The sequence below is a fragment of the Papio anubis genome, chromosome 17 (genome assembly GCF_008728515.1).
Source record: "Papio anubis isolate 15944 chromosome 17, Panubis1.0, whole genome shotgun sequence".
NCBI classification, from domain to species: domain Eukaryota; kingdom Metazoa; phylum Chordata; class Mammalia; order Primates; family Cercopithecidae; genus Papio; species Papio anubis.
Window position 1 is genome coordinate 6,143,806 of NC_044992.1, and position 22,480 is coordinate 6,166,285.

Consider the following 22,480-nt stretch of genomic DNA (forward strand, 5'->3'; position numbering starts at 1 on the left):
ACGCCGAACTACTGAAGGATCCAGGTGTTGCCAGGCGTTAAGTTTTGCAGCCAGTGTCCATGGGGTCGGAGCTGGGACTAGATTAGGGTAGAGGCCTGGGCTTGGGAGTGCAGCGAGCGCAGAAAAATCTGAGAAAATAGAGCAGAAAGCCATGCGGATGGATTGTGGTCCTCAGAGGTTCCCGTACTCTTCAGCGGCGCTGGCTTCCGCAAGCCCCGCCCCCTCGCCCTTCCGGAAACAGCCTCGCCCCGCCCACGTGGGCCCCGCCTGCAGCAGCCAGACGTGCACTCCTCCAGCAGCTGCTGCACGTCGTGCCAATGGCCCGCTACGAGGAGGTGAGCGTGTCCGGCTTCGAGGAGTTCCACCGGGCCGTGGAAGAGCACAATGGCAAGACCATTTTCGCCTACTTTACGGGTTCTAAGGACGCCGGAGGGAAAAGCTGGTGCCCCGACTGCGTGCAGGGTGAGGCCGGGATTCGGGGGCTGCTGTCCAACGGAAATGGCAGGAAGGCCGAACCTACGACCAGAAAGGGGGCTTAGCAGAGGCAGAGTCTTGGTTCCAGACATCCGCGGGGCAATCTAAGCTGTCCCCATGTCAACTCCTATTAAATTCTACCCCGTCCTGCCAAGAGCGCTCTTCCTTTTACCATTTAACCTGGATGATCTTGGAATCTAGTTCCTTAAAACTTCTCACTCCCCCAGTACCATTAGAGTCTTACAGGATACGTGAGTTGGTCAGCAAATACATGTGCTTTCCATTGTTATGGGCGCGGTGGTGCGGGGGCAAATCGGGACTGGGATTTGGTCCTTACCCTTAACGTGGCTCTAAGACCAGAAGTGAACACCTGACTTCTGCTGACCGCTTCAGTTAGCTGCAGGTTAAAGTCTGAGTACTTACCAAGACTGGGGGAAGGGGAAAAGAACACTGTTTATCAGTGCCTGATTCTGGAGTTGACGTGCGATTATTTTATCTCAACTTTTTTTAAAGCTGAACCAGTCGTACGAGAGGGGCTGAAGCACATCAGTGAAGGATGTGTGTTCATCTACTGCCAAGTAGGAGAAAAGCCTTAGTAAGTGGCAATGTATAATCTACTTCACAGACATGCACAGATTGCAAACTGAGGCGGGAAGGGCCTCAGGGACACACCCAGTTTCTGTGTTATAAGGCAATGTCTGACAAGTTAAACAATTAGAAGCTATTAAATACAAATTTAAAATGCCCACCTGAATTAAGTAAGGGTAATTCAACGAATTTGGTCTGGTGTAAGCTCAGAACTTAGCTGGCTTTACTTTTATATCTTAGTCACACTTTAAAACTTTGCACAGGGTAATTAACAAATTAAGCCATAGTCCACAAGGTTTTTTAAGTGTTTGCAAGAACAGTGATTACTGAAAAATTAAATGTAGGAATATGTCAAATATTAAGCAAACCGTAATAAACCAAGTAAATTTTTTTCATGATCACTTTTTCTTTTGGAACAGTTGGAAAGATCCAAATAATGACTTCAGAAAAAACTTGAAAGTAACAGCAGTGCCTACACTACTTAAGTATGGAACAGTAAGTATCTTTAAATATGCTGGGCCTGTAATTCACTGTCAAAACTTTTAACTTGCTGTGGATCCAGATTTGAAAAGATCTTGACATGTCATCTCAATTCCATTGCTGTTGAGAGTGCTGCTGAAAGTCCATTCTTGTGGCCAATCCCAATACACTAATAATGTAAATATCTAGCTATTAGGTCTTTTTCATGTTAAGTCACTCTTTAAAAATTCTATAGCCAGAAAGTAGGTTGACTCATAATTCCTTAAAACACTGGCATCAACAGTTGTTTTCTATTTAATTCATAATTCTGGTTAAAAAGTAAGGGCACCTCTTCTAGTTCAGTCATGCCCCTGGGATCCTAAATTAAAGAGTTGAGGGGAAGAAGAGGGCACTGGGCTTGCTGTTTCCTGTTTTAGTCTGTGGAGCTTCCTGGTATTTGGGGTTTAAGTCTCTTCAGCCAAGTATGTTAGTGATTCATCTTACAGCAAATATCTTGATTCTTTCATAAAACTTGTTATAACTAGTTGATAGTTTCTGAATTGCATAATTTCTGTGTTCAAAGATTAGTGTCATTCAAGGCAGAACCTATTCCACTCCTAATAACGTTTTATAGGAGTAGTGAAGATTTGACTGTTCTTCTCTTACAGCCTCAAAAACTGGTAGAATCTGAGTGTCTTCAGGCCAACCTGGTGGAAATGTTGTTCTCTGAAGATTAAGATTTTATGATGGCAATCATGTCTTGATTTCCTGATTTGTTCTAGTATCAATAAACTGTATATTGCTTTGAATTCATGTTAGCAATAAATGAGGTTAAAAAACTGGCATGTGTCTAAACAATAGAGTGCTATTAAAATGCCCATGAACCTTTAGTTTGCCTGTAATATATGGATATTTTTAAGATATAAACAAGTCTTCAGAAGTAGCAGTAAAGGCTCAAAGGAATGTATCATTGAAGGTGACGGAAATACCTAAAAACTCCTAAAGGCGCAGAGCACACCTTCCAGATCTTTCAAAAGATCAGGATCTTTTATCTTAAATTCTCTGCATCTGCAAAGCAACTGATATTCCTGAAACCCCTTCTTTGATTTTGGAATGTAGAACCTAACCTCACCACTGAAGGAAGCATATTACCTCTAGTCCAGCCTCTGCTTAATTCAGGCAGTTTTGTTTTGTTTATGAAAAAACCGATCCTGAGCACTAGAGGCAGTTTGTTTTACGGCTCTCTCAATGTGCTTTACTTGGGATAAGGCAGGTGGCGGAGAGGGGCTGGAGAGAGGCTGGAGAGACTGTGTAACCCAGTGGTGGGAAGAACTCCAAGCTGGAGTCAGTCACACTGATTCTACCACTTACTAGCTGTGTAACCACAGGCAAGTTACCCGCCCCATCCAAACCTCAGTTTTCTCTTCTATAAACAAGGTTCTGAGAATAAAATGAGAATTCAAGGAAGCACTTAACATAGCACCTGGTATGTGGTACCTCCCAAATCAATGTTAGTTTTCCCAAATGAGCACAAGTGTTTGAGGCTCCTCATGTTTGTTCTAAAGTCAAGAGTCCAATTAGTAATTCACCACTAGTTGTCCTGCCATGACTAGGTCAAATGAGGCCACAGTGATTCTTAAAGCCACCTTGCAAAGCAGCTAATACAGGTATTTCCTGTCCTGCAGAATTTGAGAACCTTTATGCAGTTCCTATCCTGTGATTTAAAGAGGTCACTGACTCCGCTACGCTCACTACATAGATAAGAGTGGTAGAGTAGTTGATCTGAGAGACAGTAAGGTTCCAGGAGATGGCCTTGCGCTACTATATGTCAGGAAGAGCTAGCCTTAGAATTCAGTATACTTGGTGGCCCACCCCTACCCCATGCCCCAGTGCCTCATTTGGTCTAAAGCACCTAACTTTTCCATTCTTAATCAGCTGATTATGCTAAATGCATACAAAAGAAAACACCTTACAAATCCACAGGGAAATCAAAGTAGACCAATTCAGGTTTAAAAGAAATAGTCTATTAACAATAAAAAGTTGGATTAAAAAGCACACTAAAGGTTCTAGGGGCTACCATAATAAAGGTAGAGAGGAAGAGTTTTCATTTTTTGTCTTCACTGTACAAAAGAAATACATTCTATACATGTATTGAGAGCCTCATCTGTGTCCGGTTTTTCATTTTCCCGACGTGTTATTTTGCTGTGGCTGCTCTGCCAAGGCTTGCTGAAGGCGCATCCGCTTCCGGGAATAGTGCTGCCAATGCAGAATCTGCTGTTCATCGATGAATTTCGCACACTGAGCGTTCACCAGCTCCTTGCGGAAGTGCTCGTACTGGAGCAGCTCTAACATGTGTAAACACTGAGGGTACCTGGGTTTCAGTTCATAAGTAAATGAACAACATAATTTCAGTAAATAATGCCAAGGTCTAATTAAGTTATTCTCTTAAAAATGATCTTGTAGCCTACCATTTCTTTAACAGTAACCTAGTACGCACTGGCAGCACAGGGTGTTTTCCCTGATTGGTCATCAAAGGTCAGTGTTCAGCAATATTTTCGAAAGTGAGAAGGTTTAAGTTCAGAAAGATTAAATTTAAACTTGCTCAGGACCACACAACACAGTAACTGGTAAGCAGAGTGAAAATGTAGGGACAAACCATGCTATTCCCTTCTAGTGGTTTCCAACGTGAAGAACATGAACATATTTTACTAATTCTGTGTTTAATTGACAGTTCTTTGTTTTTCCATCAATAGTGATAAAAAGACAACTTTCATTTAAAAGTGAGTTGGTTTGAAAGAGAACTATGCACATACATTATACTCTTGTTGTCCACAGGGATATACCAACTCTGAAATTAGATATACTCTAGGATTGGACAAGTAAATATACTGTGGATAAGGAGAGCCAAATTTCTGGCTATCAGAAAAGGAGTTATAGACAAGGAAAGGAAAAAGGCTAGAATGAATCCTGTGTTACTGAGCTGGTATTGAAAACATTAGTATGTACTTAGGGCTTTTAATATAGGTAGACAGGATAAACAGATGTATACATGTGTGTATGTATACACATACAAACATAGAGTTCTTGAGCTTTGTGTACTGAGAGGGCCTAGAAGCAATGACACTGTGGTACTAATGAACACACAATGTCCAGATTGTGGTATCCAAGAGGCAGGTTTCCTTGGAGAAAAGGGTGATTCAGGGATAAGAGAGGGAAAGTACAAGATGAGCCTGGAACATTACGTTGTGCCAGAAGAAAAAGTGCTAAAAATTATTGGGACGATCAAAAGTATTCAGGAACCAACTTGAACCAACCAACTCCCAATGGCCAAATCTAGAATACTCAGAGCAAGAAAATACATAATTCTAATTCACAGGATAAAAATAAGAATCCAAAAGTCCATACTAAATGGATGTAAATTTCTTTAATAAAGTAATAAATAGAAAACAAGGGAATGTACTGCCTTACAATCGAATTCCAAACTAATAAATGCAGAATGACAGAATTCGAAAATCACCACAGTAAAAAATGTTTCAAACAAATATCTTCAAAAGATGCTAAAATGGGCATGTAATATGATATTTACATAGTCTCAAAGGATTTCCCCATAAGATACTTATTAAATACATAAGGAAAAATAGTAACTTAATATGGAGAAACCTAGAAGGTACCACCCTCAACCAAGTTATCAAAATTAATGTCACCAGTAGTGGGACAAATAGACTTCATGTGACTGCAGATACATGAAGGATACAAAATCATTTCTGTCATAGTCATGGAAAAGACAAGACCACTGAGATGAAAGGAGACTAAGATGTGACAGCAAAATGCAACATACAGGCCTAGACTGGATCCTGTACTACATACAGCACCCCAGCAGGACAACAGGCCTAGACTAAAGCCCATACTACATACAGCACCCCAGCAGGACAACAGCCTGGATTGGATCCTGTACTACATACAGCACCCCAGCAGGACAACAGGCCTGGACTAAAGCCTGTACTACATACAGCACCCCAGCAGGACAACAGCCTAGACTGGATCCTGTACTACATACAGCACCCCAGCAGGACAAAAACCTAGACTGAGATCAATGTAATACATACATTAAAATATAGGAAGTGTGGGGAAAAGAGAGATCAGATTGTTACTGTGTCTATGTAGAAAAGGAAGGCATAAGAAACTCCATTTTGATCTGTACTAAGAGAAATTGTTCTGCTTTGAGATGCTGTTAATCTGTACCTTTAGCCCCAGCCCCGTGCTCACAGAAACATGTGCTGTATTGAATCAAGGTTTAATGGATTTAGGGCTGTGCAGGATGTGCCGTGTGAACAATATGTTTGCAGGCACTATGCTTGGTAAAGTCATCGCCATTCTCCATTCTTGATTAACCAGGGGCACAATGCACTGCAGAAAGCCGCAGGGACCCCTGCCCAAGAAAGCCTGGGAATTGTCCAGGTTTCCCCCCACTGAGACAACCTGAGATATGACCTCGTGGGAAAGGAAAGACCTTACAGCCCCCAGCCCGACACCCGTAAAAGGTCTGTGCTGAGGAGGAGGAGTGAAAGAGGGAGGCCTCTTTGCAGCTGAGATAAGATGAAGGCTTCTGTCTCCTGCTAGTCCCTGAGAATGGAATGTCTCAGTGTAAAGCTGACCATTCCCAATCATTCTATTCTGAGATAGGAGAAAACCGCCCTGTGGCTGGAGGTGAGACATGCTGGCAGCAATACTGCTCTGTTGCTCTTTGCTACACTTACATGTTTGTGTAAAGTGAAACATAAATCTAGCCTATGTGCACATCCAGGCACAGTACCTTTCCTTGAACTTATTCATGATACAGATTCCTTTGCTCACATGTTTCCCTGCTGACCTTCTCCCTACTTGTTGCCCTGCTACACTCGCCTCACCAAGATAGTAAAAATAATGATCAATAAATACTGAGGGAACTCAGAGACCGGCGCCGGTGCAGGTCCTCGCATGCTGAGTGTGCCGTTCCCCTGGGCTCACTGTTCTTTCTCTATACTTTGTCTCTGTGTCTTATTTCTTTTCTCAGTCTTTGGTCTCCGCCTGACGAGAAATACCACAGGTGTGGAGAGGCAAGCCCCCTTCAGGAAGAAAGCAGATAAAGCCAAAGTTGCACAAGTGATATGCAAATGACTCAAGTGTGGAAAATAGGATACTACAGCAATGATTCTAAAACTTTAATGTGTATATGAACCACTTCTTAAAATGCTGATGGATTCCTTAGGCCTGGAGTGGGGCCTGAGCTCTGCATTTCTAAAAAGCTCCCAAATGAAACCAATGCTGATGATGTGAACACCACACTGAATAGAGGGCTTAACACATGCTTCTAACATAGTAACTTCCAAGACAGTAAAGGTTTGCTATCTACGCACTGAAAATACACAGTTGCTCTAATTGTTGGTTGCTTATGCTAGAATGCTCTATTCACACATGCCCTGGCTAACTCCCTTTCATGACAGCATTAGTAGTTAAAATGAACCAGGATGTAAGTTCCAGCCGGGTGGCCTCTAACAAGGTACTTAACCTCCCTAAGGTTCAGTTTCTTCAACTGTAAAATAATGTGACAACCAAGAGAATGGTCTCAAGCAGCATTTAGTCAGTAACCAGAATTCAGACATGCAGTGATTATATCAGAATACATTAGATGACAGTAAAGAATCGTACTCTGATAGGCTACATGTCAACAAGATGAAACAGCGGCAGTATAAAAGGGAAGTTCCGCATTTGGTGTTTTTAAAAATAAACAAGATAGGGAGAACATTGATGAAAATAATTGAAGGATTTTAATTGACGTAATGCTCCCAGCAAGTCAACAATGTGATCCTCTCCCACCCCCACCCTCAAAAGTAACATAAGGTATATGTCCACGTGAAGAAAAGAAAGGACCTCTGGCCCACTGTACTCTGACTACACATGAAGGCCTGTGTTTAGTTCCTGGCTGAACTGCATAAAGTACCACTGCCAAACATCCAGCGGAGGGAACCTGAACTCCCGGACACCACGGCACAACGGCTGAGGGTAGTTGAGAAACACAGATGGAGAGAGATGTTATAGTGACACCTACTGGCTGTCAACGAAGCAGGCCAAGTGGTAGAAAGTGTCTCTTCCACCAGCTGGAAAGCAGCTAGTAGTGACAGCTGCTCTCAACTTCAGCCAGTTGTTGACTTGGGAGAATTAAGATCTATGGTTACTAGATCTTCCAGATTTGAAAGAGTAGCGGGAAATCTGCATTTGTTATATAAAACTTTCTGATCTTCAAATGTTGGCAAGTATTAAAAAAACAAACAAACTAAAATCTTCTGCAGACTGAATAAAATGCCCAAAAGGGGCTAATCTGCAACCTCTCTTGAATGTAAGTATCTGGAAGGTTGTTGTCCTCAAGAGGGTATAGAATGGTTCTAGCTCAATCCAGGGACAACCAAGTTATCAAAATTAATGTCACCAGTAGTGGGACAAATAAGACTTCATGTGACTGCAGATAGATGAAGGATAACACTACCATCAGACTAGAGCTACAAGGAGAGACATTATATCACAATATAAGGAAGAACTTTCTAACATCTGGCTAACAATCAAATCAGCTGTCCCGGACAGAGTAACATGGGCTCAGTGAAAACCTCCAGAGTGTAGATGACCATCTCTCGGCAACCTTGTGGGTAAGATTAAACTTGTTGGTGGCTAAGGCTTCCAACACTGAGTCTGTAAATCTACACACATACAACATTTGTTGAAATCTATTTTTCTTAAAAGTCTTTTCTTTGGATTATTAAATGGATAAAAAGCCAGAAAAGGTGCAAAGGGTCCTGCAGGCAATATAAGATGCATATGCTTCGTGAGTCAATTGTTATTGGACACAGAAAAGTGACTTCGAAACAAGTTTGAAACATTTTCCTCTCAAACTTTTTTTTTTTTTAAGGTTCACTATTGCTTTCTACCTGCTTAAGACAAAGCAGGGATGAGTTCAAGGTGTTTTTTTTTTTTTTTTTAATCATTAAAAGGGAATAGGTTTGTGGTTATATGCTTCTTGCAATTCAGTAAGCCTTAACATGAAAGTGTCGCTGAATGACCTGAATGGTAAATATATATATATATATATAAATGAGTTAATGCATATGAAGCATTTAGCACTGTTTCTGGCACATAAGAGGCCTTAAATAAAAGATAGCAACTCTAAGACTCAGGTTAAGATCACCTTCTCCAAATAACCCCAGAAACACCTTCCTTACAGATACCCTCTTTTAATTTCAGCCCATGGCTTATGTCACTTCATTTACAGACTGTGAGTTCTTCGGGACCAGAAACCTGGTGAGATGGGGAGGGTGGTGAAAGACAAGGTCAGATCATATAGGGCTTTAGCCCAAGAAAAGAGACTGGATTTTATTCTGCATGGTATGGAAAGTCATTGAAAGGTTCTAAGCAAGAAAGTAAAGTGTTCTGATTTATATTTTTAAATGACTAAGTTGGTTTCTGTGTAGAAAGCTGTTTTGCTTGGTTTGGTTTGGGGTGGAGGGGGGGGCAGGAAGGTAAAAGTGGAAGCAGAGATAACCAGGGAGTAGATTACTGCAGTGATACAAGTTAGAGATGAGAGTGTCTTGTGTTAAGATGGTGACAACGAAAAGAAGTGGAGAGATTCCAAATACATTTTTGCCAATGTGAAACGAAGAAATCTATCATATCATAAAGTATACACATGCTTAGGATTATAAAAATTAAACTTACTTTAGATACTTGGCATATTCTGGGTCTTTCCAGTAAAGCAAGTATTTAAGATAATTAACAAAAGCTTTGTCTTTGAAGTAACCTCTTTGGGCAAGAACTGAAAAGCATTAAAAAAAAAAAAAATGTCTGTAGGTCAAACCAATCTTTAAACTATGCTTTGTTACCCCTAATGTAAAGGATCTATTTACATAAAACCCCCACCACCAACACACATTGAATTCAAAACACAAATCCCAGTGCGCAATTATATCTATATACCAGCATAAGTGTAATGTCATTCAATTGAGAATGTGTAAAAGTAGATACTATTTTGAATTGCAACTCTTCTGTCAGAAATCATTAGTAGCCACTCAATTTAATGAGATGCTTAACAACTTACAATTAAGGTAATTTGGGTTGGCTAAACATTGCACAAATTCCAACTCCAACTGAAACCGAAGTCGATTTCCAGCATCATCTAGGAGACAAGACAGCAAAAATCATGTAAAGTAAAGGTCACTGTATATAATACTGATTTGTAGTAAGGAAACAGCAATAAAGAAACCTGACTAATGCTGAGATGGTCTTCCTAAACTGGGAGTTGGGGGAGATAAACCTTTCTTCGAAATCTAAGAAAAGCGGAGCCCTGATTAAAAGGAGTTAGAAGTTTCTCTAAAATTAAAGAGAAATCATCAAAGAAAGCAGCAACACAAACGGAGAATTCCTACCACTCGTGGGCCACTATGTAGGAATTTTAACAGTGATCACTAAGGTAGGCTGTAACAACTATGGCTTCCCCTATTTTAATAATGCGTTATAACAATTGTTAACAGTGATTAAGTTTTGCAAAAGCTACGTGCTGAATCGGTTAAGAAAAAGTTAGGATGCAAGAGACTGCGTAGAGCCTAAAAGATCATGGAGCGTATGCATATAAGAAGCACCAGTAGCAGAATGACACATAAAGTCCGGCGACGATATTTCAAACTTAGGCAAGCTCATGTGAGAAGCAGAAAACCAATCAAGGAGGACACGGTTTAACACACAAGTCCTCTCCCTTAGTCTCACCCACGCCGGGGAGCTGGTAGGGTGGTGTCTGAATAGCAAAGATGTGCGAACAAACCAAATTAGGAAAACTGCAAAGAGTACCTTAGTCTTTCTAGACGCTACAAGAGCCTTCTCACCTCCTTGTCCAAATATTAACCCTGCCGAGAGTAAGGCCTGGAAGGAGGCCATGGGGAAGCCGTCTGGACCGAGGGGAGTTCCATCTGCGAAGACTCTAAGATCAGAGAGCTACTCACCTGTCTCCATAGCGACGGCAGCGGCCATAACAAACGAAGATACCAAAACGCCACCAGCCTGACCGAGCAAAAGCCCAGAGTGGCGGGGGAAGTTCCGGAAACCACGGGTCTCACTTCCGGTCCCGGGGCACTGTGGGATATGGGGCCGGGCGGCTCCGCCCATCCCCGGCCAGCCCTGGGAAGGCTCCACCCGCGCTGGCTCCAAAATAGCGAGGGGGCGGGGCCCGGGCCGCGGGAGCGCCTGAGGGGCAGGAGCCCAGTGTTTTTAGCCTTCGAAGGACCATGGTGTTTGCACGTCATCGTGTTGTGGCGCTCCCGGCTATGGCAGTACCGTAGTTTTCCTCTCTTCTGCCTGCGGTGACCGTTGGGCTGGGGGGTGCCCCGAGGCCTCCCTGGCCCCCTCAAGCCGGCAGAATGGCCTCAGCCCGAGGGGCCAAGCAGTCTTCTCCCCGGGTGGGGACCACCCGCTACACAGAGACGTCCACAGTCCGCGTGGAGACCTCGTCCCACCGCGTGGAGACCTCGTCCCACCGCGTGGAGACGTCGTCCCGGCGGGTGGAGATCTCCCAGCGCCGCAGCGAGGGGCCCTCCCTCTCCCCCTTGGGGAAGCGGCTCCCTGGCATCCTCGAGGCGTCCTCCCGGCACGTGGAATCCTCCTCTCAGCGCACGGAAACGACCTCCCGCCACATCAGGGCCTCGTCCCTGAGGGTGGAGACGGCTCTGCACTGCGCGGAGAGCCCAGCCCCGCGGGCCAAGCCGGCCGCCCGCCAGAACGAAAAACCGGCCCGATGAGATGCTGCTTCCCAAAGGCCACCAAGGGGCCAGGGCCCTCAGCCAGGACAGAAAGGCCTCCAGTTGCCAGCCAGCCAGCCAGCTGCCAGGTGGACCAATCATTTTCGGTTTCATGGAAACAAACCATAAATCAATGGAAGAAACAGCCAAGCCGCAGTTTCTGAACACAGCCAACGTTTATTGACCATCCTGCGTCTTGGACCAGCCTACTTTTGACCCAGTGAACTATTTTCACTTGAAGCCAGCACAAAAGATTTTCATGCCCAGGATGCTGTCTCAATTGGCTTGATGGACAAAGAGGCTGTTTGAGCCTCTGAGCCAGGTGAGTTTGGGATCCACAGCCCTCAGAAGACCTTCACCCCTTAGGAACAGAGACCAAACTGAAATCATGACCTGTGGAATGATTCCATGCCTGCTAGAAACTTGAGGGGCAAGGAACAGACTCATAAATTATTAATGGCCTTTGTTTATGTTTCAAGGTAACTGGTGGTTTTCTTTATGCTAAGTCTTTGTACCTGGCACTCCCATCCATACACTTTTTAAAGGTAGGTTAGTTGTAGTTAAAAATGACAGTAAACCCACCAGCAAGCAAAAATAATCTTAGAAGAGAAAGTGAGAGGAGGCCATTGAAACCTGGTCTGAGGTTTGAAGAAGATGGAGAAGAGTCATATTTATTGAGAATCTGCTCTGTGCCAGGTACTAGATGTTCCTCCACTTACAATGGGGTTACCTCCCATTAAAACTATTGTAAGTTGAAAATACGGTAATTTGAAAAGGCACTTAATATCCCTAACCTACTAAACATCATAGCTTAGCCTAGCCTACCTTAAACATGCTCAGAACACCTAACGTTGAGCAAAATCATCTAACAGAAAGCCCATTTTATAATAAAATGTTGAATATCTCATGTAATTTATTGCATACTGTACTAAAAGTGAAAAACAATGGTTGTATGAGTGCTCAAAGTACTATTTCTACTGGTCGCTTTTGTACCATTGTAAAGTCGAAAAGTCATAAGTCAAACCATCTTAAGTTGGGGACTGCCTGTATTCTGGGAACTTGGGCTATAGCAGTAAAAAAAAACCAGAGTCCCAGCTGTAGTGGAGCTTACACTCTGGTGAAAAGGCAGACAAGCAATGACAAAACGAGACAATTTTCTATTGTGATTAGCACTATGAAGGAAATATATGGGTCATGTGATAGAGAATGGAAGTAAGAGGCTTCTTTTGATAAAATGGTCAGGGAAGTCCTTGCTGATTAGGTAACATTTAATCTGAGATATGTGTGAATGGACAGTGATCTGGAACATGTGCATTCTAGGCAGAAGAACAGCAAATACAAAAGCTAGAAGGGAACAAGCTTTGAATGTTCAAGGAACAGAAAGAAGGCCAGTGTGGCTGGAGGGAGAGAGAGGCAATTATGTAGACATGGAAGCAGAACCGAAGGGAGGAGTTAGAAGCAAGCAGGGGCCAGTCCACAGAAGGTCTTCTAAGCCACAGAAAGGAATTTGAGATTTATTCTAAGGTCAATAAGAAAACATTGAAGGGTTTCCAACAGAGGAATGATATGATGCCATTTACATTTTATGTAGGACAGTGGTCCTCAACTAAGTGTGATTTTGACCCCAGAGGATATATGGCAACCTCTAGAGACATTTTAGTTTGGTGGACAAGTTAGGGGGAGTGGGTAGCACATTAGGTGCTACTGGCACCTAGTGGGTAGAGGCTGGGGATGCCACCTCATATCCTACAGTGCACAGGTCAACACCCTTCCCTCTGCCAACAGTGAAGAATCACTGGTCCCAAAATGTCAATAGTGCCGAGGCTGAGAAACACAGTTCTAGCAGCTTGGAAAGCTAGAGCATGGTCCATTGGGACAGCATGCCACTTCTACATAGCAGGATTGTAGTGAGACCTAAGAAACAGTCATGGAAGAGGGTTGACTTTAAAGGTAAAGAGAAATCATTAAAGAAAACAGCAGCACAAATCGGACACAATACCTACCACTTGTGGGCCACTGTGTAGGAATTTTAACAGTGATCACTAAGGTAGGCTGTAATAACTGTGACTTCCCCTATTTTAATAATGCATTGTAACAATTGTTAACAGTGATTAAGTTTCGCAAAAGCTACCTGCTGAGTCAGTTAAGAAAAACTTAGGATGCAAACTGAACAAGAGACTCCAAAGAGCCTAAAAGATGATGGAGCATATGCATATGTGAGAAGCACAAGTAGCAGAATGATACACAAGTCTGGCGACGATATTTCAAACGTATGCAAGCTCATGTGAGAAGCAGAAAACCAATCAAGGACACGCTTTAAGACACAAGGAGGGCACGCTTTAAGACACAAGTCCTCTCCCTTAGTCTCGCCCGTGCTGGGAAGCTGGTGGGATAGTGTTTGAATAGCAAAGATGTGCGAACAAATCAAATTAGCAAAACTGCAGAGTACCTTAGCCTTTCTAGATGCTACAAGAGCCTTCTCTCCTCCCTGTCCAAATACTAACCCTGCCGAGAGTGAGGCCTGGAAGGAGGCCCCGGGAAAGTGGAAGAAGCGGTCTGTGCCAAGGAGAGCTCTGTCTTCGGAGACTCCAGGCTCAGAGCGCTACTCACCTGTCTCCATGGCGATGGCAGCGGCCATAACAAGCAAAGACACCGAATCGTCACCTGCCCAACAGAGGAAAAGCCTGGAGGGGCGTGAGAAGTTCCGGAAACCACGGCTCCCTCTTCGGGTCCCGGGGCATGGAGGAGTAAGGGGACGGTGGCTCCGGCCAGGCTCGCTCAGCCGGCGCTGGCTCCGGAATGGCGAGGGGGCGGTGCCGGGCTGTGGGAGCGCCTGTGGGGCAGGAGCCCAGGGAGGCAGAGACTTTTACCCTCAAAAGGAATGAGTCCCAGAGCCTGGCACAAGGAAGAGAAGTGTGCAAAGTTGGTGGAATGAATTTCGGTGGCCTAAATGTACCTTCTTCAAATGCCACGGCTGACTGGGTCTCCTCGCCCACTTCACCCTCTCTTGCAATCCAGCTTGTGAGGCGTGTGTGTGTATCTGTGTGACCGCGCTTGCCTTTAGACGGAGGTTGGCTTCCCAGCCGTCCAGGCTTGCATACACGTGCATAAGTCCTACCCCTGCCTCGCCTGCCTGCTGTACCAGGCATTGGTTCCTTCTTCCTGCCTGTTTTCTGTCCAAATCCTTTTCTGATTTGGACAGAAAACACGCAGGTGGCACACAGTAAGCGCTTAATAAAATTTCCGGCTACCTGAACTCCTTGGAATTGGGGAGATGCTCCTGTGCGCCCCTTACTGCCCAGAGCTCCCTTGTCTGGAAACTCAGCGGTCACCCGAGCGGCCGTGGGTCCTCCCGCTTTCTCTATTTTAAAAAACTGTTTCAACCGCTTGCGCTGTTGGATCTCTGACCTTTCGGGCTTTATCACCTGGGGTGGGGAGTCAAGACAGGAGAGCACTCTCGATTTCCCGACCCACCTCCCGTCATATCTCATGTCATATCTACCTGGTGTTCTACCCGGTCCTGTTACTTTTTTTCTTCCGCGAAACCCCAAATTCCCATCACTGCTCTAGCTCTCTCCTAGATCCCCAAATCCGGATGTCTGTCTCAGGGAACGTCAAAGGAACATGCCCGAAAGAGGTCCTCGCCTCTTCCCACCTCCCAGCCCTCTCCTCCTACCTCCCCCAGTGTCACCCGCACCTCCTCCCTCCCTTCACCTCCCTCTAAACAAGAATCCGGCGCAGTCAGTTCTAGACCCTGATCATCTCCCGCGTCGCTGGCGAAGGGAACCAGAAAGAAAATGCGCATGGTGAGGGGACGGGGCACGGAAGGTGGAAAGGCGCTCCCTCCTCCCTTTTTTCCTCCCTGTGGTGGGCAGTTGGTGACACACAGTAAACGCTCAATAAATGTTCCCGCTACTCCATCTCCTTGGAATTAAGGGGATGCCCCTGGGCGCCCCTCATTCCACACAGCTCTGGTGTCTGGAAACTGGTCGCCAGAGCCCTCGTAGGTCCTCCCGCTTTCTCTATTGTAAAAGCCATTTCAAACCTCCAGCGGCCTCGCCGCCTCTGCTGCAGACCTTCCAAGGCCTTCTGAAGCCAGAATGATTTCTCCCTAATTCACTCCCCCTGCTTAACACATTCAAATGGCTCCCGCTTGTTCTTGGGACCAAATCCAAAGCCCTTGGCGCCACCTTCGAGAGCCTCCGGACCTGCCGACTCCCCACACCTGGGCTCTGAGCTCCAGCTCCAAGATGCTGCGCCCCCTCCCATCCCCGCTGCTCGCTCTGCCCGGCGCGCCTTTCCCCTGCCTTCCCTTTCTCTCACTCTCCCTGGCTGAGCCCTCTCCGCCTTCAGCTCTCCGGGAAGGTTGTCCCCAGGCCAGTGGAGCCCCTGCAGGTCCTCAGCCTTGGGCGGGGTGGGGGCAGGGGGTGGTCGCACAGCGGGGATTGCCACCAGCGCGTCCCGGCTCCATAGCGCGCTAGTCCAAGGCGCGGCGCCGGCCCAGCCCAGCGCTTGGCACAGTCAACGACCACAGAGAGGAGAAAGTGAGAGCAGGTGCGGCCCTTCCCACCTGCCGTCCCCGTCCCCGCAGAACCGAGTCCTGGGGCCACCTGCTCGGCGCTGTTCCTCTCTCTGGCTCAGTTCCCCCACCCTGATACGTCTCCTCCTCTCAGAGCCTCCAAGGAAGGGCGTGGGCGCTGGAGGGAGCAGGGCTCAGCCGGGTGCCCCTCCCGCCCGTCCCCACCGGGGCTGAGCCTCTAATGTCGCCCGCAGGAGACAGAAGTCAAGGTGGAAGTGCCCGAGTACCTGGGGCCGCTGCTGTTTGTGAAACTGCGCAAACGGCCCCTCCTTCAGGACGACGCCTGGTTCTGCAGCTGGATCTCCGTGCAGGGCCCCGGAGCAGGGAACGAGGTCAGGTTCCCTTGTTACCGCTGGGTGGAGGGCGACGGCGTCCTGAGCCTGCCCGAAGGCACCGGTGAGCGCGGGGCTGGGAGTGTCAGGAGGCCTCTGGGGTGCGAGAGAAGCTGGGGGGATGCGCATGTGGAGAAGAGAGCGCAGGATGGAGGTGCTGGAACCTGGAGCGCCGGGGTCTTTGGGGGTGTCGAGGGGCGGTGGCTGCAGCTGGTACAGAGTGGCTGGAGCCTGGGGGAGGGGCGTGCTGCTGAGGGGGCAGGGGCCACACAGAAGGACGGGGTGATGAGGCTCTCCTGGCAGGGGCGAGAAGAGGATCTCACCAAAAGTCACTGGCCAAGCCCTCCCCTGTCCTTCTAGGCCGCACTGTGGGCGAAGACCCTCAGGGCCTGTTCCAGAAACACCGGGAAGAGGAGCTGGAAGAGAGAAGGAAGCTGTACCGGTGAGCCCTCCTCCCCTGACCCCACGTGAGCTGCTGATGCTTCCAGCACCCACGCCTGATTTCCTTCCCGCCCCACAGGTGGGGAAACTGGAAGGATGGATTAATTCTGAGTGTGGCTGGGACGAAACTAAGTGACCTCCCTGTGGATGAGCGATTTCTGGAAGACAAGAGAGTTGACTTTGAGGTTTCACTGGCCAAGGGGTGAGAGCAAGGGGAGGCTGGGTGAGAGGGAGGTGTCCTGGTCTAGTGGAAGCCAAGGGGCTTATGGGCTTCACTGCACTGGACTGGCCCAAGATCGGTGCCTGTGGTGGTCATGTTGGAGTCTCAGAATGATGCTCAAACCCTTTGCCCATGGTGGCTCATGCCTATAAAGACTGAGGCGGGCAGATCATGACGTTAAGAAATCGAGACCATCCTGGCCAATATGGTGAAACCCCGTCTCTACTAAAAATACAAAAATTAGCTGGGTTTGGTGGTGCGCGCCTGTAGTCCTAGCTACTGGGGAGTCTGAGGCCGGAGAACTGCTTGAACCCGGGAGGTGGAGATTGCAGTGAGCTGAGATTGTGCCGCTCTACTCCAGCCTGGTGACAGAGCAAGACTGCGTCTCAAAAATAAAATAAAATAATGATCTGACTTGCTGGAGCCATCTGAATGACTTCAACTGGATTTTCTGGTGTGGCCAGAGCAAGGTGGCTGGTCAGTCCACCCACCCCAATATATCTCCCAGGACCCTTACCCACAGATCCCGCCCAACCCAGGGGAACTGAAAGAAGCAGGGTGTGGAGACCAGAGACTGGGGTCCCTCTGGTGGGCTGGAGTCAAGGGAGCATGGTTGGTGGGATTGGAAGGACCAAGAGCTCAGATCCCACAACTTGCTAAACAACTGCCTTCCCCAGAGCGCGTGCGGGACTCCTGGAAGGAGGATGCCTTATTTGGGTACCAGTTTCTTAACGGCGCCAACCCCATGGTGCTGAGGCGCTCCGCTCACCTTCCTGCCCGCCTCGTGTTTCCTCCAGGCACGGAGGAACTGCAGGCCCAGCTGGAGAAGGAGCTGGAGGTACGGACATCAGAGCCCCGAGGAGGCTCAGCAGTGCAGTGCGGTGGGCTAGCGTCAGTGCTGCTGCTGCGGGACCCACTCTGGGCCGGGCTTGCTGCCAGCCAGCAAGGCGGGATTCTGCAGGAGAGGTCCTGAGGGATCCTGGAGAAGCTCAGCGGCTCGGCCTCCTTCCCACATGAGAGTAGCTGCGGAGGGAGGGCATGCAAGGTGGAATGGTTGATAGAAACAGGGTCAAATGAAGAAACGTGACTGGCCCTTGGTGCTAGGGATTCAGGGAGTGTGCAGAGTAAGAGAATCAGGGTCGGAGTGCTGTGGCTGTTAATCAAGAGGTGACACGGAACAACAGAGAGGAAATTCATGGGATTACAGGGCAGATAGGCTTGGATGTGAATCCTGGTTCTGCTATTTGTAAGCTGTGTGACCTCAGCAAAATACCCAACCTCTCTGATTATCTGTTTCCTCCTCTGTGCAATTGAGGCTTATTCAACTATGTATAAAAATTATAAGGCTGGGCACAGTGGCTTGCACCTGTAATTCCAGCACTTTGGGAGGTCGAGGCGGGAGGATCACCTGAGCCCAGAAGTTGGAGGCCAGCCTAGGCAACGTGGTGAAACCCTGTCTCTACAAAAGTACAAAAATTAGCATCTGTAATTTTTGGTGTAGTGGCATGCACCTGTAGTCCCATCTATTTGGAGGCTGAGGTGGGAGGATCACCTGGGCCCAAGGAAGTCAAGGCTGTAGTGAGCCGTGGTGATCCTGCCATGGCACTCCAGCCTGGTCAACAGAGTTATACCCTGGCTCAGAAACAAAAAACAATGATATGAGGCAATAAGCACATGAGCCATTACCTGGAACAAAGTAGGTGATGGAGACAGGTTAGCTCCTCTCTCTCTCTCTCCCCCCTCGGAGGAATCAGAGTAGGAAGAAGATGCTTTATGCTGATAGCAGCCCTTGACCTCTTCCCCCACGCAGGGAGGCACACTGTTTGAAGCTGACTTCTCCCTGCTGGATGGGATCAAGGCCAACATTATTCTCTGTAGCCAGCAGCACATGGCTGCCCCTCTAATCATGCTGAAACTGCAACCTGATGGGAAACTCTTGCCCATGGTCATCCAGGTGAGAGGACTCAAGATTTCTGCTCCCAGTCTCCAGCCTTCTTAGCTCAGCCCCTTATCGAAATTCACTGAGCACCATCTGCAAAGGCGCTGGGCTAGAGCACCGGGGAGACCCCAAAGGAGGAAATGCGCCAAGTCTCTGATTCAAAGGCCTTGCAGTGTAGCTGGAGAGACACTTGGGGCCAGTCTGCAGAAGCTCCGGGACTGAGGAAGTGGACAGAGATAGCCCAGGAGGGATCAGGGGAGGTGGGATGTCATGAGCCTTGGAGGAGGGCCAGGTCTCAGACAAGCAGGAGGGAGAGGGAGGACTGGTCCTCAGGGGCAAGACAGACTGGGCAGAGGCTGAGGTAGAGGAGTCAGGAGATTCCTAGGGGACAGTTGGACCAGAGGCCAGACTAAGCCAGGCTAAGGAGTATGAGGTGGGAAGCTGGAGAAGGCTGTGATGAAACGTGCTGTGGGCACGCGGTGTGGGCAGTGGTGTTCAGGGTGCATTGGAGAGGGGAGATGCTAGAAACAGGGGCTGGGGCAATGTGCTCCAGCACTGACCCCAGGAGGAGGGGAGCTCAGATGTGGGTGGTGATTATCAGGATGGAGAGGACAGGTGGATGCGAGTGCAGAGGGAGATCAAGGAGAGGGGAAAGGGGAGCCAGGCCAGGTGCCTGCAGAAATAGCACCAATAAAGAGAACAGGGTGACCCGGTAGACTTTTGTCTGGCCAATGTTGAGGTAATGGGAAGACATTTAAATTGTCCAGCAGGCAACTGAGAACGAGATTCAGTCATTTGTGTAGAGGTGGGGCCAAAAGATGAGATTTCGAACAAACAGTGTGGGACGAAGGAAGCAGGCGGTTTGAATCTCGTTCACACTGCGGGGACTGAAAGGGGAAGTGGAGGCTGGAGGAGGCACCAGAAGAGCAGTTTCTGCAGAATGCTGGAGGCAAAGCAGCTTGCAGGGTGCTAATGCACTGAGCGGGTAGGAAGGGGAGGGGAGGAAATGGGAGCTGTAGGGAGCGGCAGCAGTAAGATGGGGAAAGCGAAACACGTTTGGAGGACGAACGGCAAGATTAACATGCAAGGAAGGATGGGAATCGCTGCGTGCCCGGCACTCATGCCTCCTCTCCCCACACCTTGTCCCTGCTCCAGCTCCAACTGCCCAGCACAGGATCCCCACCATCTCCCCTTTTCTTGCCCACGGATCTTCCAATGGTCTGGCTTCTAGCCAAATGCTGGTCCTCAGCTCTGGCTTCCAGCTCCATGAGCTGCAGTCTCATCTTCTGAGGGGATGCTTGATGGCTGAGGTCATTGCTGTGGCCACCATGAGGTGCCTGCCATCGATACATCCTATCTTCAAGGTAACACCTTATCCCCTTCTCTCCTGTATTCAGCTGAATACTTGATTTCTCTAGAGTTCTCTTTCTGTACAACACCCTCAATTTCAGCACGCTGCCCTGTCTATTCTGGCTGTATTGGCCTCCCAGTACTGCCAGCTCTCTCTGTCTCCTTAACTCAGGAAGATGATAGGACTCTGCCAGGGTTGCTCCTCCCTACTCTGCAGCTGGAAAGCTTTCTCCAGGCAGTAAGCTGGGGCAATTATGGGGCCCGCTTTTGTCTGTTTCTTCAGTTACTTCAGGCAAGAGGGTAAATCCAGCTCCTTACTTCAGTCCAGCTGGAGGTCTCCTTCTCATTATTTTATATACATTTTGTGGAAGATTAACTTTACAATTTAGTTTTTAGATAACAATATTCAGACAGGACGGCAACTCCATTTATGGAGTAATTATCATAGCTCAGAGATGAATATTACTACTCTCTCCCAGAGATGGATGCAGTGACTTTTGCGACTTTGTGTGTCTCTTTTCTCAAGGAGAGACGAATAGCATCTTTATTTCTATGAAGAATAGTTGCATTGTGTTAGATAGAAAAGAACATTTTATTTTATTTTATTTTATTTTATTTTAGAAACAGTCTCACTCTGTCAGCCAGGCTGGAGTGCAGTGGCACGACCTTGGCTCACTGCAACCTCCGTCTCCCAGGCTCAAGAAATTGTCCTGCCTCAGCCTCCCCAGTAGCTGAGATTACAGGCATGTGCCACCATGCCTAGTTAATTTCTGGATTTTTAGTAGAGATGGGGTTTCACCATGTTGGCCAGACTGGTCTCGAACTCCTGACTTCAGGTAATCTGCCCGTCTCTCTTGCTCCCCTCTCTCTTGCTCCTTTGCTCTCTCCCTATGATGCCCTATGATACTTGCTCCCCTTCGCCTTCTACCATGAGTAGAAGCCCCCCGAAGCCCTCGCCAGAAGCAGAGGATGGTGCCATTGCTTCTTGTACAGCCTGTAGAACTGTGAACCAAATAAATCTGTTTTCTTTACAAATAATCCAGCCTCATGTGTTCCTTTATAGCAATGCAAAATAGACTAAGTCCCGATGTGCATAAAGTATGCGTCATAAATAAGATCTCCAAAAATAAGAATGTGTATGACCTAGGAAAGTCTCAGAATGGCTCCGTCAAGGTGTCTCTACCCTGATATCTGGGCTCCGAGGAGATGATGGTGTGGAGCCTTCTCTTTGAAAGTCCTAAGACTAATAGATTCAGCACAGCATTTGGCCAGGAGTGGCCTAAGACAATACATTTCTTTTTTTAAACTTTATTGTTTTGAGATGGAGTCTTGCTTTGTCGCCCAGACTGGGGTGCAATGGAACCATCTCGGCTCACTGCAACCTCCTCCTCCTGGGTTCAAGCGATTCTCTTGCCTCAGCCTCCCAAGTAGCTGAGATTACAGGCGCACGCCATCACACCCAGCTAATTTCTTTCTTTTTTTTTTTTTTTTGGTATTTTTAGTAGAAACGGGATTTCACAGTGTTGGCCAGGCTGGTCTCGAACTCCTGACCTCAGGTGATCCGCCTGCCTCGGCCTCCCAAAGTGCTGGGATTACAGGTGTAAGCCACTGCCCCGGCCTGTTTCTTCCCATTGACTGAGAAATTACTCTGATGAGTAGGTGGCCTCAGATAAGTGAATTCATCTCACTGGGCCTTACCGTCCCCACTGTAAAATGAGGTGTTTGGACACATCTCCTAATCTGTGATTCCCAAAGTGAGAAATGCAGGCCACTGCTGGTGTGCAAGGTAATGTTCACTGATATAGAAAAAAACTTTTTTTTTTTTAAACGGATTTTTGTTCTGTCGCCCAGGCTGGAGTGCAATGGCACAATCTCGGCTCACTGCAACCTCTGCCTCCCAGGTTCAAGCAATCCTCCTGCCTTAGCCTCCCGAGTAGCTGGAATTACAGGCGCACACCATCACACCCGGCTAATTTTTGTATCTTTAGTAGAGACAGGGTTTCACCATGTTGGCCAGGCTGGTCTCAAACTCCTGACCTCAGGTGATCCACCTGCCTCGGCCTCCCAAAGTGCTGGGATTACAGGCGTGAGCCATGGTGCCTGGTTGGTAAAAATTATTTTGTGAAACTTTTTTGTTTGGAATCACAGTGTAAAATATATTTCTGGGAGTCATGGTCAAAAGAGTTGGAGAAAAGTGCGTCTCTAAGGTCTCTCCCGATTAGTGAGCGCCCTCTCTTGAGTTCCTGGCCATCTGTCAAGCGTGTGCCATGACAGACAATGTACAGT

The 22,480-nt window shown here is 47.4% G+C and overlaps 5 protein-coding genes across 8 annotated transcripts in view; 3 read left to right on the forward strand and 2 right to left on the reverse strand.

Annotated features, from left to right (window-relative positions):
- KIAA0753 (KIAA0753 ortholog) overlaps positions 1 to 10,530 on the reverse strand; it is a 74,393-nt gene extending 63,863 nt beyond the window's left edge. Inside the window, exons 1-2 of one of the 3 annotated variants that reach the window (XM_009189493.4) lie at positions 10,425 to 10,530; positions 9,644 to 9,721 (exon numbers count right to left, since the gene is read on the reverse strand). The gene's annotated coding sequence lies outside the window, so the exon portion shown is untranslated. Of the gene's footprint in view, positions 1 to 9,264; positions 9,354 to 9,643; positions 9,722 to 10,389 lie in introns of those variants that run through there. The other 2 variants (XM_031657323.1, XM_009189495.3) reach the window with 2 other exon arrangements.
- On the forward strand, positions 4 to 3,676 carry TXNDC17 (thioredoxin domain containing 17). The gene is made up of 4 exons (XM_003912198.4): positions 4 to 462; positions 988 to 1,069; positions 1,482 to 1,557; positions 2,190 to 3,676. Exons 1-4 carry the CDS (start codon positions 318 to 320, stop codon positions 2,256 to 2,258), a joined length of 372 nt encoding a protein of 123 aa, XP_003912247.1. The 5' UTR covers positions 4 to 317; the 3' UTR covers positions 2,259 to 3,676.
- Positions 3,524 to 10,725, reverse strand: MED31 (mediator complex subunit 31). Its single transcript, XM_009189490.4, has 4 exons — positions 10,542 to 10,725; positions 9,644 to 9,721; positions 9,265 to 9,361; positions 3,524 to 3,892 (listed from the first exon to the last, which is right to left on the reverse strand). Exons 1-4 carry the CDS (start codon positions 10,702 to 10,704, stop codon positions 3,700 to 3,702), a joined length of 531 nt encoding a protein of 176 aa, XP_009187754.2. The 5' UTR covers positions 10,705 to 10,725; the 3' UTR covers positions 3,524 to 3,699.
- On the forward strand, positions 10,709 to 16,213 carry C17H17orf100 (chromosome 17 C17orf100 homolog). Of its 2 annotated transcripts, XR_004179327.1 has the most exons (2): positions 10,769 to 11,655; positions 16,107 to 16,213. XR_004179327.1 is itself a non-coding variant. In XM_031657325.1 (1 exon), exon 1 carries the CDS (start codon positions 10,956 to 10,958, stop codon positions 11,331 to 11,333), a length of 378 nt encoding a protein of 125 aa, XP_031513185.1. In that variant the 5' UTR covers positions 10,709 to 10,955; the 3' UTR covers positions 11,334 to 14,721. The 2 variants fall into 2 exon arrangements, 1 of the variants encoding a protein (XP_031513185.1); XM_031657325.1 differs by lacking the exon at positions 16,107 to 16,213 and having other exon boundaries at positions 10,709 to 14,721.
- LOC101016522 (arachidonate 15-lipoxygenase-like) lies at positions 15,273 to 20,808 on the forward strand. The gene is given in 10 exon segments (XM_017950146.3): positions 15,273 to 15,336; positions 15,710 to 16,023; positions 16,107 to 16,308; positions 16,605 to 16,686; positions 16,765 to 16,887; positions 17,267 to 17,382; positions 17,583 to 17,743; positions 18,716 to 18,859; positions 20,000 to 20,084; positions 20,087 to 20,808. Coding segments are annotated over 10 exon segments (1,458 nt in total). The 3' UTR covers positions 20,254 to 20,808.
- The last annotated feature ends 1,672 nt before the right edge of the window (positions 20,809 to 22,480 follow it).

Excerpts from the sequence above, each read along its gene's own strand:
- TXNDC17 (XM_003912198.4), top strand. The coding sequence starts at position 318 with ATGGCCCGCTACGAGGAGGTGAGCGTGTCCGGCTTCGAGGAGTTCCAC. Across the intron at positions 463-987 it reads GTGCCCCGACTGCGTGCAGG|CTGAACCAGTCGTACGAGAG; the intron begins GTGAGGCCGGGA and ends CTTTTTTTAAAG. Across the intron at positions 1,070-1,481 it reads CAAGTAGGAGAAAAGCCTTA|TTGGAAAGATCCAAATAATG; the intron begins GTAAGTGGCAAT and ends CTTTTGGAACAG.
- MED31 (XM_009189490.4), bottom strand. The coding sequence starts at position 10,704 with ATGGGCGGAGCCGCCCGGCCCCATATCCCACAGTGCCCCGGGACCGGA. Across the intron at positions 9,362-9,643 it reads CAACCCAAATTACCTTAATT|TTCTTGCCCAAAGAGGTTAC; the intron begins GTAAGTTGTTAA and ends AATGCTTTTCAG. Across the intron at positions 3,893-9,264 it reads GAATATGCCAAGTATCTAAA|GTACCCTCAGTGTTTACACA; the intron begins GTAAGTTTAATT and ends ACTGAAACCCAG.
- C17H17orf100 (XM_031657325.1), top strand. The coding sequence starts at position 10,956 with ATGGCCTCAGCCCGAGGGGCCAAGCAGTCTTCTCCCCGGGTGGGGACC.